Genomic DNA, 18,236 nt, shown 5'->3' with positions numbered 1-18,236 from the left:
TTTGAGAACTGGGAGGAACCCTTATAAAATATTTAGGTTTTTTGATTTTATAACGAATGATTTCCAGCTGGGGGCAGGGTGGGGAGGGACAATAAACAAACATATAACCTCAAGATGGAGACAAATGACAAAGTTCCTTAATTAGTTCTTGAACTGCCACAGCCAAAATAAGCTTGATGAGCAATTCAAGGTAATTAAAATGCTTTGAACAGTGTGCTACCCAAAAAGATCTGTGATCTACAACTTGAGCTGACTTGTACCCTATCATTTTACAGCCCTAACCAGAGAGAAAGTACCACTCACCAAACAAATCCTCACTGCCCACCCCGAAAGGACCCATAAAACGTTCTGAAAAACACAACCTTAGAAATCCCTTTGTCCTTTCTTGCCTTGGCGAATTTCTTTCCCTTCCTTTCCCTTCTTCCCACCCAGTCTTAAAGCCAGCTCAGCTACCCAGTGATGCCTTTCCTGACCATCCCAGCAGGTTGGCTTGACACATCATTCCTAGGAATTTCTGGACAGGCTAGGACGGAGTCACTGAAAGCTGTCAGCAGACAAGTGGAAAAATCAAGTCTATGTTCCAGGTAGCTCCCTCATGTCTGCACCTAGCCCTGAGCCTACTTTGTGACAAAGGCTAGAGTGCCATGATAAAAGAAGAGATGATGTCTGACACTTTCCGGGGGGAGGGGGGAAGCCCTCATAGATCTTCATGATTAACTGAATATGGAGATAAAAGAAATCAGCAGCAAATTACAAGTAATGCCTGCTAGTCTTTTTCTCCCTTGATAATTCTGTGATTTACCAATATATGTTTTATGGCCGATAGCACCTTCCCCACTAAATCAAGTAGTTAAGCGGCATTTGGTAGAGCCTGATTATTTCATATGCTATGATCTAATAATTTTAATGCATTTTTGATTAAGTACTATTCTCCTTACTGCTGACAAACCTGAGACGTTAATTGTAGGGTGAAGGCACTCATTCAGTTCAAGGAGGAAACAAACGTGATTATGTCTGACACTCAGCACTCTATTCATTTTTCTCTAACAGATACCACCCTTTAATTTAAAATAGTGAGGAAAGCAATCAGTGCCTTCTACGATATTCCTATACGAAATCCTCCCACTTTTATTTTCTTGCTTTAGAAACTAAGAACAATATTAAAATCTATCTGTATACATACACACGTACATATAATTTGTATTATCATTACCAATACAACTTTCCATATAATTCAACCACAAAAATTTCTGCCTAGAAAACAAACAAAAATGTCTATCTATTTAGCATCACAGTAATGGGACCAATACATAAGTCAGTTACTTTCATAAAGATCAACTTTCCTATGATCTTACTGTATCCTTAATCTCCCAGCAAATGCTATAAAATGTTTCCTTTATTTAGATCAGCAATTTCAGTGTGGTCCCATAACCCAAGACAGCGGTCAGCGTACTATTCTGTAAAGGGCCAAACAGTAAATGTCTCAAGCTTTGTGGGCGAGGTACATTTTGTGGCCCCTGTCACATATGCCTCTTCTCGTTCAATGACTCTTTAAAAACATGAAAAAATATTTTTTAGGTTGGAAGCTACACACAAACAGGTTGGAGGTGGGGCTTGGCCCTTGGCTACAGTTCTCCGACAGCTGCTTTAAGGAATCCACTGGATGTATGTAATACATAAACTCTGCTCTAATACATCTAGAATGGTCTTAGCTTGAGAAAACATTAACTTAAATCCTTTTCTCGGCTTTGTGGTTCAGATGACAACCCTGGTTGAGAAAGGCTGCACTGGATTAACAAAGGTCCAAAAACACTACTGGAAGAAGATGATCGCTATTATTTTCAAAAGACACAGGCATTCAAAAATATTTAACGCAGGGAAGTTAAAATCCAAGTGTTTCTAGAAACTTTTGTCCAAAGCATAAGCCAAACACTACAGCCTCACTATAATTACACACAGAAGCAAAGTAATTATACATTAATTGCCTCAGTAGACAATTAATTACATCTAATTCAAAATGTGTTTGGAACAGGTACCTGATCCCTTCCATATATACACAGTCACACATGCTTTATCTTTGTAAACAATAACCTAGTCCAGCCTCCCGAGCAGAATCCCCCACATTCACAGTTTCAGATCTCACTTTACATTCAAGGACAGCCATGCAGGCATGGTTTCATAGTACAGAGGAACAGAATACACTACATTCCTCATTCTAGTACCTAGGAGGAAATGACTTAGTGTCTTACCAGGAAAAAAAAAATCATTAAATTCTCAAGCTCTGGAACCACCTGCCCATATTAAATAAAAATATTCTTTCACAATATACAGATCATCTTTCCAGTTAGAGGAGTTTTTCAAAAATCGTCTAAAACTGTGCTTCATCTTTCAATCAGGATCGTACTTATACCATTGCTGTGTGACACACTGCGCTCAAAAAAGACACACAAGAGAAATGAAAACGCTCCTAGTTACATGGATGGGACTCTCCCAAAGCACCTTGGCATGTGGGTGAACCAGGGAACCTGGGGTGGGGGGAGGTTGTAATCCCTGAGCAGAAAACAATTTTCATTGGGTTTTTAGGTATGAGAACATTTATACCTTTTAAACTTCTGAGAAGTTAAAAGCCAACAATAGAAACACATGGTATTCAGTACCAGTAAGTGTTCTTAGAAAAAAACCAACTGGACTACATACCACTTAGAACTCTTCTCTTAGCCAAGACATAAACCATGTAGTGCTAAAAAGTCATTAAGCAAACTTATTTTAAAGTAAATCTGAGATGCCACTCAGCCTTGCAATGCTCCAAAGAACTGTTTTAATCATTCCCTCCCTGAAGGAGACTTTTAAGGCCAGCACCTACTGGAAAAGTAACAATAATATTAAACCCAGTCATTTGAAAGAAAGCTTCCTTCTCTTTAGCCTTGCTCCCCGCCCCACCCAAATAACAGTCCAAAATGAGCCAAATATCACCCAGTGATAATCTAGCGCTTTTCCTTGTTAATGAAAGGTATTCATTTTGCCTACAGAAGGAAAAAAGTAAAAGGCCACGCAAAACGACTCCAAGTGTCTAGAAACAATTTATTGGCCCAGTACACATGCCACCAAAATTGCACATCTTAAACAGAAAAGCAGCTGAACTCCCCATCCCTACGATGTCAGCTCTTCCCCCCCAGATCTTTCACAAGGTTTCTCCCCACCCAAAAGACTCTTTACATATGGTCCCTTGCCACAGCAAATCAATTATGTAAATGTAACTTTTATCACAGAAGTCATAAGCAACAAGAAAGAAATGAATGACTATTACCTCCCCAATTTCCTTTTCTGTTAGCTTTTTCTCCTCTCTGCAGAAAGTAGAGAAATTTCCCATTCTCAAAAACAGAGAGAAAATTCAAAATCTTTAAAGTGAGAGGCTACTTTTTTCCCCTTCCTTGGAAATACTGTCTTTCTCTTCTTCCAGAGTCCACACCTTTCCCCTCACCTACATTTTCTGTCTGCTCGTGAGGCAGCAGGAAGCCTCTGGTATTATGAAATTCTACCTTCCTCAAGCAGAGTTTGCACTGCAGCCTCCAAAACGATGCCTGAAACTCAGCAGATAGAGCCATAGCAACAGCGGTTAATAGTTTTGTTTTTTTTTTTCCACTTGCCATTACCAGAAATCACAGTCCAAAAGGACAACCATGGAGTGTCACTTATGCTAAATCCTCAAAACTGATTCATTATTTAACTAGTTAAATCCCACGTTTTCATTTTATGTGCCCTTTGGAAAGCTGTGACAGAGGAAAAAAGATCTCTCAGTGACAGCCACATTTTTCATGAAGAGATAAATAGTTTTTTTTTTTTTAAAAAAAGCAGCTCTCTGGGTACAAGATTTTATTGGTCCCTGAAACAGAATCTAATGTCCCATCTCCTCCGTTCCCTATCACCTCAGAATCTATAGTGTAAAGTACTTACAGCAATTTTAGCTTCAAAATAAGAGCTTAACACAATGATCACAAGTTTCTGTTAACCAGAAGTCATTTGCATACTACCCACATGACTCTGATTTTACTCACAGGTAAACCGATTGGTATTTATTTATCCTAAGCAATTCCTTTGATGCAGTGAAGCTCTGTAAAACTATTCTATGGGAGAAATTAAGCAGAGAACTGAGAATCTTGATAAATATAATCCTTTGTAATGCTCAACTCAATCCTAATTCACTAAAACAGCTTAACACTGGTATTGGATTTCATTAGAAGTCACTTCCCATGATCTGTATCCTATATGGAACAGACTGCTGTGAGCCCAATTTCTTCAGGAATAATAATAGTTTAAGCAGTAAAAGCAGAAGGAACTAGCCATGATAAAAATGTAGCATGTGTTGCATCCCGATAACCCTGTTACATATTTAGACAAAGGCACACATATACATACGTATTTAGAGTAAATATTTTGAAAGATGGTAAAGAATTCTACATATTTTCTATCTAATAAAAATATTTAGCAAATCCACGGATATCATGTTACCGAGCACATAATTTTTACATGTACTGAATTCCCCTTATTTTTTTTTAATATTTTATTTATTTATTTGACAGAGATCACAAGTAGGCAGAGATGCAGGCAGATAAGAGAGGAGAAAGCAGGCTTCCTGCTGAGCAGAGAGCCCGATAGGGGCTAGATCCCAGGACTCTGGGATCATGACCTGAGCTGAAGGCAGAGGCTTTAACCCACTGAGCCACCCAGGCGCCCCCTAAATTCCCCTTATACACAGAACTTTTTTTTTAAACAATTTTTTTTAAGATTTTATTTATTTATTTGACAGATAGAGATCACAAGTAGTCAGAGAGGCAGAGAGAGAGAGAGAGAGGAAGCAGGCTCCCTGCTGAGCAGAGAGTCCGATGCGGGGCTCAATCCCAGGACCCTGAGATCTTGACCGGAGCCGAAGGCAGAGGCTTTAACCCAATGAGCTACCCAGGCGCCCCTACACAGAAATTTTTTAATTCTTTAAAGAAATTGTTTTTAAGTAATCTCTATACCCAACATGGGGCTCAAACTCACAACCCTCAGATCAAGAGTCGCACATTCTACCAACGAGCCAGCCAGGTGCCCTATACACAGACCCTCTTAAATGATACTGCTAAATAGTAATTTCCTGCTTTTTGACTTTAGTGACCATCCTAAAATTTATTCATTTTTTATTTCAACAATGCACTTTTCTACTTTTTACGTTTTAAAATTTATTGCCTTATTTTTCCTTTTTTTAAATTAACATATAATGTATTATTAACCTCAGGGGTACAGATCTGTGAATCATCAGACTTACACACTTCACAGCACTCACCATAGCACATACCCTCTAAAAAGATTTTATTTATTTACATGGAAGAGTGGGGCAGACAAGGGGCAGAGGGAGAAGGACAAGCAGATTCCCTGCTGAGTGGGGAGTCTGAGGCGGGGCTCCATTCCAGGGCCCTGAGATTGTGACCTGAGTCTGAAGTCAGATGCTTAACCAACTGAGCCACCCGGGTACCCCACTTTTCTACCTTCTAAAACAGTTATGTCTAGAATTGATAAAAAATTAAAAAATTTTTTGATTAAAAATTAAAAGTTAATTAATTAAAAATTAAAAATTCCATGGCAAACACTGAGCCTCATCTTCTTGAAGAATACACTTTGTGCACAATACAAATTGTGAGTGCATATATATAACCCCTATCAATTTTCTTCAACAAAAAGTTAATCTATTACCCAGAACCATGAAAAAAGTGGGTCACAAGAATAACTAAGTATCCTGGAAAAGAGACAGTTAGCACATAAGAGGTAAGAAGTATAAGATAAAAGGACCGGAATTTTTACACCCAAAGAAACTGAATTCCCTCAAGGGGGAGCAAGTTACCTAGGGACCCAAGGAATTGATCTTCATGATAATCATGGCTTTAAATGTGTTCAGAGGTAATACGTCTTCTGTACATGCTTTTGAACATGGGCATTGGGGGCAAATCTTTGATTCTGAAGGATAATTTTGTTTCTGTTTGTTTTGTGTTCATTTTAGAAATTGAAAAGTGATTTAGATCCAAGGCCACGGAATGAGGTGCTCAATCAAGTTTGCTCACATTGTTTGGTGTTGGCAAACTCATTAAGCAGGCCCTATTTGCTTCTTTTATTTTCATTCCTAATCCTTTGTTTAAACTAAGCTCTGAGCTTCTCCACATGGTACCTGTTGGCAAATGGGAATATATTAATCTGACAGGTACAGAGAACAATTTAGAGAGCAATAGCTGGACCCAGAAAGGCCATTTAGGAATTGGTATTTCCTTAAGGATTCAGAAGTAACTTCCTCTCCCCACCCCAGGAATTTACATATGTAAGCACAAGTTGGCTTTGGACTGTCAGGACCACGAATGGGCCTTTTTTGACATAATAACCGCTCAGAGTTATTACATCCAGCAGAGTATTTTTGGGGAGGGGAGGGGGCAATAGCAGGGCGGGAAAAAAAAGGGGGGGATTCTGAACAATAAAAATTGATATGATGCATCAATATTCTTTTTTTTAAGATTTTATTTATTCATTTGACAGAGAGAGAGATCACAAGTAGGCAGAGAGGCAGGCAGAGAGCGAGAGGAGGAAGCAGGCTCCCCGCTGAGCAGAGAGCCTGATGGGGGGCTCCATCCCAGGACCCTGGGACCATGACCTGAGCCAAAGGCAGAGGCTTTTAACCCACTGAGCCACCCAGGCGCCCCTGCATCAATATTCTTAAGAATATAAATCTTTGGGGGGGAAATATCGCCATTTGCTAGCATTTGGGAAACTGGCATTTTATTTCACTTCAGACAAGTTGCATTTTCACAACTACAAGCATAAATAGGTTTCATGTTCTTGATAAACGTATTTGCATTTGAAGATAAGAGTACTGACTGAGTTTTCAAATCTACCTAGATCAAGGAAAACAGAAGCGATGGGTGACACTGAGATTGTGCCAAGTTGTAGCACTTCCAACACAAAGTTGCTTTCAGCTCCTCCCATCATGTTTCTGTCCTTTCCATACCAAATTACTCATCAAGGTCTGTTCGTCTTGAGTGGTGCTCAGAGTGGTCGCCAGATAAACGGAGCAACGAGGAATGCGTTAGATATGCAAACACACAGGCCCCAGTGCAGACCTACAGAATCAGAAATTCTGGCCATGGGGCCCGGCAGTCTAGCGAACCCTCCAGGTGGTTCTGCTGCATGCTCAAGTGGGACCATCACTGCCCTAAATCAAACCCTTGCTAACGAAAGCCTGGCCTATTTCAACATCTGCTGATTATATCCAGCCTTCCCCCTCTCCAAACCATCCTGTTGGGTTGGAAGCTTAACGCAACTTTCCAAAAACAAAGAACAAAGGAAATAACCACCGCTTTCATCACTTCACTTTCTTGCTGAAAACGTTCTTGTTGTAGACTGAGTTTAAAACAAAACAAAACAAAACAAAACTGTCTCAGTCTGGCATTCAAGGCCTATCACAGTTTGGCCCTAAGAGTTCATGCCAGCGGCACCTACCTCAAATCTGTGATGGAGGGAACCTGGTGCGTTCTCCCTTTGTATCTTTTTCCTTGCGTTATCTCCTGTTCTCCTTTAATGGCATCCTATAAATGACCCTTCCCTTCCTTAGTCTGCTCTACCCTGGAATGCTCCTGAATCAGTTTCTATCCCATTTGCGATTCATCGCCACTGTTCCACATTGCCAGCTTTCTAAACGTGTAGGTGTCTAGTCTCTCCAGGTACGGCAAAAACTTCTCCAGGTCTGGGATTCTTTTTTATACTTTCTGTACCTCAAAGATAGGCTTCAAGTACCATGTCCTACGCAAAGTAGGCCTTCCAAACCTTGTTGCTGATAATTTTCGAACTTAAATCACACCCAGTTGTTTCATGACAACTGAGGGCAGGAAAACATTAAACCTGGATCACCAGTGTCCAACTTGGGAAAATCTAATATGTTACCATTAACACACAGGAAAGCTCAGAGCTAAAAAGTGCGAACAAAGGATTTAAACTAAAACTACAGAAACAAACAGGACCCTAATTAATGAGCTTGCTAACTGTTCTTCCCATGGGGTCAGTAGCACTTTAAAAGCATATATTTGAAAAATGCTTCTTTCCCTGAGGCCGCCAGACACACTGAAGCCGCCAGACACACTGACTGTAGTCTCCTTAACCACAAGAGGTCAAAGTTCTTTTTTCTGTCACCACACTTAGTAGCATGTGTGCATGCTTTGCTGATTGGTTTCTTTTGTGTTTCTGCTCAGAGTGAAGGCAGGCAGCAGGAAATTGAGACCAGGGAGTCCAGAAACTTTCCCAGGTCTAGTAGGCAGTGACAACGAGGAGGTAGAGGCTCTGGGAAGAAATGATGACTTTATGGTTTCTACTGGCTTGGCTTCCCCAAATTTTCTTGCATTTATAAGAACAACTTATGCCCCACCTGATGATCTGTGTTGTCTATCCCTTCCCGTCACCCACTGCTGTGTTATTTATACGACACTGCATCAAGCAGTGAAGTCCTAGCTTAATATAACATACTGTAAAGCGATATGTTGCAAAGCCAAAGGTTTAATGGAAAGCTGGGGGGAGGGGGATGAAACGGGCACTAACAGAGCAACTCAAAAATGCATTTTCAAAGAAAAAAATCTGGATGCGTCTAGATGTCCTTGAAGTATTTCCTCCACCTGCCAAAAATTCACTCCTAGGATTGTGTTACCAGGCACTATTGAAACCTGGTAGAGTAATTCACTAGTATGCTTTGAAATTCCCTAACATATCTAGTGTGGTATGGATTTCAAATCCAGTAAAACTTCATTAAGTTGGTACTGGTGAGCTGTTTCTGTAATTCAAAGCAACTGTTACTCTTCAGCTAGACACCCTATTGTTCTGTAATGAACAAACTGAAAATTCCAATGGTGGCTGATTTGAACACTACTTTTCTCTTTCCTTTGCATTTAAAATTGATAGGGTTTTACACATGTTTCTTTTCCCTACGTACTTTTTAAACAGGTGAAAGGAGGAGAGGGCAGAAAAACACCACAAAGAACACACAATCTGCTACCAGGATCACAAAGAAAGACTGAAAAGTTTTTCTGTAAACATTTTTCGTGAGAAAAAGACAAAAATATAATGTCTTCCATTTCCTCAGCAGCACATTTTCGAAGTGACTTGACCGAAGAGGAAGAAAGTAGCCACTTAAAAAAAAAAAAAGAGTATTTCTGGGCGCCTGGGTGGCTCAGATGGTTGAGCATCTGCCTTCAGCTCGGGTCATGAGCTCCAGGTCCAGGGATCAAGTCCCTGCGCACTCAGCTCCCAGCTCAGATAGGAGTCCGCTTCTCCTTCTCCCTCCACCTCTCCCCGTGCCTGTGTTCTTTCCATCTCTTTCCCTCTCAAATGAATAAATAAAATCTTTAAAGAAAGAGAGTATTTTCAACTCTTTCACCTAAAGCTGTCTGCAATTTTGCTTGCGTTAGTATCTCAGGACGTATGAACCACAATTCTGTTCTCATTTTGCTAGAAGAGCTGAAGCTATGCCATACCAATGACTAATCTGATATTTCAGGACACGGATCATTTTAATCCATGATGGTATGTATGATAAATGAAGGAAAAGAAAGGCCAGCAGGGTACAGTCAGGGAAATGCTGGAACAAGTCCAGAACAGGCTGAGGGGGGTGTGTAGCTCCATCCCCAGTTAGGTAAATGCTGGTGACAGGTGGTGCGGAGACAGAGGCAGGAATAGAGGAGAAGGACGGGATCAGGCTGCACTAGGTTTCCTGGCTTCTCTGAATGGGCATGTCAAGTAAACCGCCTGAATTACATGGGATCTGGGGGAGTGACATCAAAGAGGATGATGGGTAGAGCTGGCTAGCAATGTGTTTTGCTTTAAAATCCAAATGTAAAGGCATTTTCCGAGTGGATAGCTCTTCCTACCTCACAGGACTACTGAGAGGAATTAGTCAATATATATTTTTAAAAGATTTTATTTATTTATTTGAGAGAGAGACAGAGTACAAGGAGAAGCAGAGGGAGAGGGAGCAGCAGACACCCCAATGAGCAGGGAGCCTGACACGGTGCTCGATCCCAGGACCCCAAGATAATGATCTGGAGCTGAAGGCAGACACTTAACTGACTGAGCCACCCAGGAGCCCCAGATTAGTCAATATATTTTTTTAAATGTTTGATTTCACAAGCATTAATTCAAAGATGACCATGTAACACTGTAGTCTAAAATGGCAGATGACAAAATGAGAAACATATGTAAGATGGGAGTCCAAATTTTAGTAGTGCCTATTTTATTGATTTTTGTTCTCTTAAAAGCGAAATTACTTCATGGCTTTCTTCCAGAGACATTTCTTTACATGTACCTGTGGTGAAAATTGTTTGGGTCTTAATGACAAGAAATGAAAAGCAGTTTGCCGCTGTTAAATTTGTTCTCCTAATTCCATTTTCTAGCAACAAATAAGATGAATAAAACCATCACTCATTCAGAAGACACGGTTCAGTCAAAAACAACCATCAAGCTATCTAAGGTGCTACTATTGGATTTCCTTTTTTTATTTTTTAGACATTATTCCCTGTAAAATGAGAACATCCACAGGAGAGGTCATTCACTGAGCCATTAATCAAAAATACCTTAATATGTAATTTATTAGATTCTTTCTAATGTGACAGCTGGGACAGAGAAGCAAAACAATTGCTTTTATTTATTTGTTTGCCTTTTGAGGATGTGGGGTGGGGAGAGGAATAGAGAGGAGACAAATGGTTAATTTCTCATAAAGACACAAATTTGTCTGCAATCAGCCCGAGTTACAAGAAAAGCAACGAGTTTCCTTTTTCACTCAAAGACCCTGGAAAGAGAAATGAGAATTTCCTTGTGTGGACAGCTGATTAGTTAGAAGTATAGGTTGTCAGACATGTTACATATAATGTATTAAAATCATTTTAGTAAGTACAAAAAGTCTACATCGTATACACATAAATCAGCCTCCATGATCTGTTAAGAATTCAAGCATTACACAATATACTCAAAGAATGGAAAAAAAGTTAGAAAAGTTTAGTCTATATGGGACTCATTAGCCAACAATTTTACATACAATTCATGCCTAGTGGCATAAATAAAAGTAAAATATAAATATAGTAAAGTATAATATAAATAAAGTATGAAAAAGTAAAATTCAAGAAATTTATAACCCCGTTTGGAAGACAAGTATGTTAGAGAAAATCTAAGGCAGTGTATGAAGCAAGGACTGGACTGCATACTACTGACAAGAGATACAATGGGTGCCTGGAAATACCAGAGATTTCTGTAGCCTGGACCACTCAGGCAAAGTTCACGTAGATAGTAAGTTTGCGGACCTTGAGAATCAGGTAGCATCTGGTCAGCCAGTAATTGCTAAAAGGTAAGTGGCATGGTGGAACAAAAGGGATTTCTTGCTGGGGAAATAGTGATAATGCAAAGTTTGCATCCGTAGATCAGAGCCAGATAACAGAAAAGTCTGGAAAGCTGAGCAGAAGACTTTGGGTATGGTACTGGTCGTGGGGGGAAGAGAAGAGGAAGACAGGATTTCAACAGAAAAATGTGGGTTATCAAGTAGGAGAGAGATAAGATAATGAGAGTGTTTTCATGTGATTAGTCTAGCATTGTTTTGCAGGATGAACAGCCCATATACATCATAACACCTTTTATAAAGGGCCTCAAAATATACCCCACAGATGACAGTTAATTCATCCTAATAACAGCTCATTGAAGCAAAGGAAATGCAGCTTTTATTATTCCCCATTTTGGAGATGATTTGCTCAAGGTCACTGAATAAATAAAAGGCAGAATAAAAAACACAGTACCATGATGTCCATAGGTTCCTAAGTACCAGTTAAATTATGTTCTCTTATTTTCTACCACTCAAGCAAGGGACGTACATGATGGACCTCTGTCCTCAAGTGCCATTTCCAGACCCTCATTAGTGTTCAAGACACGTATCCTACCATCCCCATTCCTGGTACTCTCCCTCTAGCCCCTGGCCCTCTAACTCCACACCTTTCATCCACCTCCAACTCTCCCAGCTAATAGTTGTTTCTGATTATTCTGTTCCAGTTGGTCTTAGCCAGTATCATTAGCACATTCAACTTTTCTGTATCAACCACTCATCAATAAGGACAATGGTATGGCTTTATCAATCCAAGCCAATGCTTTCAAAACTCTTTCCACCTCAAACTGCAAAGCTCAAATTACACCTTCGGAAGGTATGAGGGAAGTAAGAACTACATATACTAGACTGTGGCACCAAGCTGAATTCCTCTCCAACTTTCTCCAAGATCAGAGTTGGTTAAAGGACTGCCCCCAGTTAACCCCTTCTTGGTGCTGACACATTTTCTCATCCTCCCATGCATCTTTTTTTTTTTTTCCTCCCATGCATCTTGAAGTCACCCCTCCTTTTCTTACAAGCTAGTCCCCCACTTACGCTTCCTGTCTCGTGAGGGCCCACAACCACCACATACTCTCTCTGGCCTTAGCAACTTCTCCCTTCTTGGTGGCTCCTCTTCAGTTTCAAGTAAAGAGACTGGCATATAATAAATGCTCAGTAAATGCCTGATGAATGACTAAAGCTCCAGATCTGTATCTTCAAATATTTTTTGGACATTTAAAAAAAATTATTTATTTTATTGGGGGAAGGGGCATAGGGAGAGGAGAGAACGTTTCAAGCAGACTCCCCGCTGAGTGTGGAGCCAGATGTGGGGTTCAGTCCCAGAACCCCAAGATCATGACCTGAGCAGAAATCAAGAGTCGACTGCTTAACCAATTGAGCCACCCAGGTGCCCTGGGACATTTTTTTAAAAACAGCCTTATTAAGGTATATTGTGGTACAAAAAAATTGTACATACTTCATGCATACAATTTGATGAGTTTGGACATACATATACACCTGTGAAACCATCACCACAATCAAGGTAATAGACTACTGTTCCACATTTTCCACTTCATCATCTCATTGTTACCTCAAGCTTCCCAACTGTAGAACAGAAATCATTAACTTCCTACCAGACCTGGCTCTTCCTCTTGATTTTCCAATTTCTTTCATATATGTACTGTAACTCCCAGCTTCCCATATTCAACACCACAACACCTTTGATGCCTCCTTCTGTAATTAGCTAATTATTAAGTCTAAAAATCCTATTTTTTTTCTTCATAGTACTGGGCATATGGAAAGCATGATCAGTCAATGCAAGGTCCACTGCCTCTGTACAGGTTATGATCATCCCCCTGAAACAGCCTCAGCAGATCCAACTGCCTCAAGACCTTCAAAGCTCCATGTCATCAGTTCACCCCATCTTGGGATTTCTCTTTCTCTATATAACTGTTTACTGAGCCTCCTTTACTTAGACAAGTTTCACAGCCAGTCTAAAGGCCAGAGTCCTTCCTTAGCATTCAAGAACCACCATGACCTAGACCCAATCATGTTTTCCAATCTCAACTCTTATTATTCTAGAGGAATTCATCATAATCCAAATGATTTTATCTTGCTCTCAAAGATTCTGTGTGCATGCGCACTTGTGGGGGGTGCGCTTTTCCCTGTCTACATGCCTTTGCTCAGGGTACATTCCTGCCTGGAAACACCCTCCCCAATATGGACCCCAATAATCCTTAGCGGTTAGTTTACCTTCTGTAAGCCTTCAACTCCTCCAGTCAGTAAGTTCTATTCTAGAATAATTTTTATTATTTTATATTTCATGTACTAGATTTAACTCCTCAACATCGTAGGACCTTCAAGGGCTAGAGATCATGTAGTATAATTCTGTGTCCTTCCCAGAACCCAATAATGAAGTTCAGCAATGCAAGACAGTGTTTTCCATCTCTTTGATAAAAGTCTTTAATAAAGTGTTCATTAATTCTTAAACTTCATTTCCATTTCACATCTCAATTAATAACCACTTAAAAACTGTCTCACCTAGGGGTGCCTGGGTAGCTCAGGCAGTTAAGAATCTGACTGTTGATCTCAGGGTCATTGACTTCAAGCCCTACACTGGGCTCCACGCTGGGTGTGGAGAGGACTTAAAAACAAAGCAAAAAACCCCAAAACCAAAACCAAAACCATACCACCTTTATCATACTTAAGGATAGATGAAGGCTACTTTTAAAATTCTTTAATAGAAACTTTAAAAAGCTTTCACAAGAGACCTAACATAAAGCATAACATAATACCACTGAGTACTCCAAGTCAACATTTAACTTTATTCTCCCACCTACATTTTATGGAAGATTTAACAACCAATTTAGAATACTTGCCTAATAAATACTAATGCAGGTTCTAAGGGAAAATATCTTAAACTTAAGTGTAACTTATAACTGAAAACTTCAAAGAAAAATATGTTTTAAATCATTTAAGAGTAAATATTTGAGTGGAAAGAAACAGGTTTATTGGTTTATTATTTTTTTTAAAGTTGTGCTTTAAATATTTTTCAAGAGTTTAGCTCCTGGTATGGAAAATTCCTTTAGGTATACACTAACAAAGCAAGCACAAATTAAGTACAAAACAAATTCATACCCTCAACCTTTGGTGTAATAGGGCAAAAATGTTCATTCCCACAATATTAAGAAACATCAACAATATGAGTTTGAATAACTAATTCATAAGGAAGAGTTTGAACTGGACCAAATCCTGGATTTTCTTTCGTCACTCCAAGTTTCTTTTCTATTTTAAACTAGTGGCAACAGAAATTTCTTTGTTCGAAAGTCAGGAATGCTGGAAGTCTTAAGTGATAGAACAGGTAGCTCGGCTTCTACTTCATGTCTCTCCTCAGGGGGAGAAAAACACTGCGGATAAAGTAATTTTGTTTTTATTTCTGGAAAAATCATTTTTTCCATCAATCTTCATAATTCTCTAAAATAAACTGTTAAAAAGTTGTAGGCCGGTCAACCACTTCACCCTGACTTGTGGAAATACTATACATTAATTTCAAGAACACATGGCTTACTCAAGTTTTCTTACTACTCTAAGGGTTTAAAAGTTGCTCCTAAGTCTTGAACCAAAGTCCAGAAGAATTTTACAAGCTCACGATGTATTTCTGCATCTCATCTGCAGTATTTGGGAACAAAAGAATAGTCAAAGTAGTCTAGGCTCAAGAGTCACACTGAATGCCATCAAATTTATTTTTAGGGTACCGTACAGTTTTAACAGTGGAAAACTTTTGTGTTGCTCAAATGCTTAAGAACTACATCTACAAATAAAGTAGAAGAAATAAGCGGCTAAGAATTTACCATTTCATTACAATGGAGAAAGTGACAAATATCCCTCTCTCCTTTGCTAATATGGAGATGACTGCCCTCCCCAAATAATGTGGGACAAAGTAACCACAACCCTGAGAAGGCATACAGTGAACAGCAGAACTTGTAAATTAAAAGATGTGATTCACATTCTAAACTACCTTAATTAAGATTTTGAAGTTCAAGAGATAGGGAACTCCGATAATTAAACAAAGCAGGGAACATTAAGAAATACTGAACAGCACGCAGGTCCTGAACCATATAAATCAAATAAACACAAATCAAGTAAGGACCAGAAACCATTTTCTCCTTAGCACACAGAGTTCCCCAGAATCACAAACTCGATGAACGCGAGGCACTCTCTGTGCTGACGCAGGCGCACACAATGGAGACAAGCATGGAGACCCCCAGAGACAAACTTTCCATCTGTACCGCTCTACTCTCCACATAAAGGAAAGCAGAGCAGGGTGAGAAGTTTTTCACACTTCTTCCACATCAGATGGGGCAAAATTGGGAGTTAGTATTGCAAACGACTAATCTCTGGCTACAACCAATGTCAGACTGAATGAATGGGGTGTGGGGCAGGGTGGATAAGGGAATGAGCGAGGCAGGGAGGGGGGGTGGCCTCAGAAAAAAGTTTGAAGCATTCTGTAAAGCCTGAATGGATTAACCTTTTAAAAAGCCCCAATATTTCTCATTTCCCTTTTTCTTCCTCCCTCCCTCTCTCTCTCTTTATTAAATACACACCGACTTCCTGGGACTCAACACAGACATGCTCTATACTCAGCTAAAAGGCCTGGTGCTTAGTACACACGGGAGTCCTAGGATTGATGTATGTCCCACAGAAATGGTCCTTTTGTGATTAAGTATTTTTAAAATTACTTTTTTGTGACCATGCATAAAATATGACCTATTGCTAAAAAAAAAAAAAAGATGAATTCCATGCATCGATTAGTAAATTGAGTCCCCAATCCACAGCGCTTGATTTTTACTAGAAACATAAGGTGTCTATTTACTACTCTAAGCGTGTTTTCTTTTTTTTCTTTTTTGGTTTTTTTTTTCTAAGCGTGTTTTCTGAACTTGAAAAAGTCTGCTTTCACATTTTTAAAAGGTAATGAGGGACTGAGGCTTTAGGGTTTCTAGTCTCTGATCTGTTCACAAATGGGTTGTTTAGATTTTTAGCAAAGGGAAAAAAAGTGAATGCTTAAAAGTTAGTAGATCTGAGTAACATTTAGTAGATAGCTTGAAATGAACCAATTTAAAAACCTAACCGCGTAAAAAGTGTAGGGACACATCGCTTATTTCTTCTTGAATAAAAATAAAAACATAACGGAGGGGAGGGGTCTGGGTAAATCTGGAGTAAGGAGATGGGTCCCAATCATTAGTCCCTTGTCCAGGACAAAAAGCTTCCTTTAACCACATGCAACAGTCTCTTGTAGGAAAGGCGGGGGGGGGGCGCTGGGGAGTCATCACCTTGGCCACTCTGACACAGGACCCTGCATTTCTCACGCCACACTATGGGCTAGGCCAGGTGGGGGGAGCAAGACAGAACTTCGCCCTTAAGAAGCAACAGCAAAAGGGGAAAAGAAGCCACCTCGCTCTTCACTCTACGAACACAGGAAGAGCCCAATTCAATGCCGCCGCCACCGACACCCCCTTGTCTTGCTCCGCCCCAACTTGTGTATGTGCGGGGGGGGCACGACTTGCGTTTTAACCCACAAATTCCGAAACACCTCCATCTCTCCCAGGTTAAGACCTCCCACCTCCACTCCCCAGCCGGACCAAGCTCTGCAGGCGCAGGTGTCTGGATCTGGCCTATTTTTATGCTCCCCCGCCCCCTCCCCCCGCACCTCGCCGCGCGCCTGGTCCTTCCCCGCCCTCCCCGCGCAGTGCACCAGCTAGCCGAAACGCCGGGAAACGCTTCGAGCCCTACTCCAGGGTCACCTGGCCCCTGCGCTCGGCCCTGCCTTCAGGAGAGTCCCGGGGCCGCCTCCGGTGGCCGGGGACCGCGCACTGGGCTCCGGGGCAGTCACGTGGTCGGCAGCGGCGGCCTGGGCTTCCTCACCTGCATCCCGGGAACTTGGACCGCCACCGGTGAGTGGGCCATGAAGGCGACGGCTGCTCCGCACTGCTCCTGCGGCGGCGGCGCCTGGGGCTCGGACTGGCTCCTCCTCCGGGGGTAGCTCGGCGGCCCTCCCAGGCTTTTCGACCGGGGCCTGGAAGGACACACAGAAGTGGGGTGACGGGGCTGGTGGCGCCTAGCCCCGGGCTGGGGGGTGGGCGGTTGGCGGTGCGGCTGCCCGGGACTCAGTCTACCTTTCTGGCGCCCGCCCGCCGCTGTTGCCGCCGCCTCCGCTCCTCCTCCCGAACGCGGGGCGCAGCTTGTGGCGGTGGCCGGGACCTGGGCTCGAGTGATGCCGCCCGTCTGCGCCTCGCCGCTTTAGGAAGAGGAGGTGGAGGAGCCCCAGCAAGCCGCCCGCCCGCCGGGCCGGGAGGCGGTTGGGGGCGGTTCCGCTGTTGGCCCTGCCCCCGCCCTGCGGCCGGGCGGTGTCAGGAGGGCCGGGGCTCCTCGCGGTGCAGGGCTGTGGCTGGGCTCGCCGGCGGAGGGGCGGGCTCCCCCCGCGCACACGGAGAGGAGAAGCCGGGGGCTGGGGGACTCGGCACCCGGCTCGGCCTGGGAAGGGAATGGAGGAGTCTGGGTGACCCTGGGGGTAGGAGGGCGTCCCAGACGCGGCCACGTTGCAGGCAAGCGTTCGAAGCTGGGGCACACGCAGCTTCGGAGACGAGTTGAAAGTTGGGGAGTGTTGGAAGTCCTTCTAGGTTCCCCGATCTAGTCGAGGGTGGAGGCACGGAAAACCACCGAGTCGGTGGACCCCGACTCATTCCCGCAGTCGGGTCCCTGCCCCCCACCCCTCCGGGTGGGGCGGCGCCTCTGGACGGATTCGTAGCCGCTCGCTCGCGTTCTGGGTTCCCCG

General features: G+C 42.1%; 1 protein-coding gene across 3 annotated transcripts in view; it reads right to left on the bottom strand.

Annotated features, from left to right (window-relative positions):
• Nucleotides 1-17,717, bottom strand: part of STK26 (serine/threonine kinase 26) — a 54,903-nt gene extending 37,186 nt beyond the window's left edge. For 2 of the 3 annotated variants that reach the window (XR_004380938.1, XM_032843380.1), the window contains exons 1-2: nt 17,578-17,612; nt 17,327-17,477 (exon numbers count right to left, since the gene is read on the bottom strand). Coding sequence is in view for 2 of the 3 variants with exons in the window: in XM_032843380.1 (XP_032699271.1) it covers nt 17,327-17,368 (42 nt within the window). In the remaining variant the exon portion in view is untranslated. Of the gene's footprint in view, nt 1-17,326; nt 17,478-17,577 lie in introns of all 3 variants that reach the window. The other variant, XM_032843381.1, reaches the window with a different exon arrangement.
• Nucleotides 17,718-18,236: the final 519 nt, after the last annotated feature.

Source organism: Lontra canadensis, unplaced genomic scaffold (assembly GCF_010015895.1).
Source record: "Lontra canadensis isolate GAN:19392208 unplaced genomic scaffold, GSC_riverotter_1.0 scaffold138, whole genome shotgun sequence".
In the NCBI taxonomy this organism is placed as follows: Eukaryota; Metazoa; Chordata; class Mammalia; order Carnivora; family Mustelidae; genus Lontra; species Lontra canadensis.
This window is presented reverse-complemented; position numbering and strand designations above follow the sequence as displayed.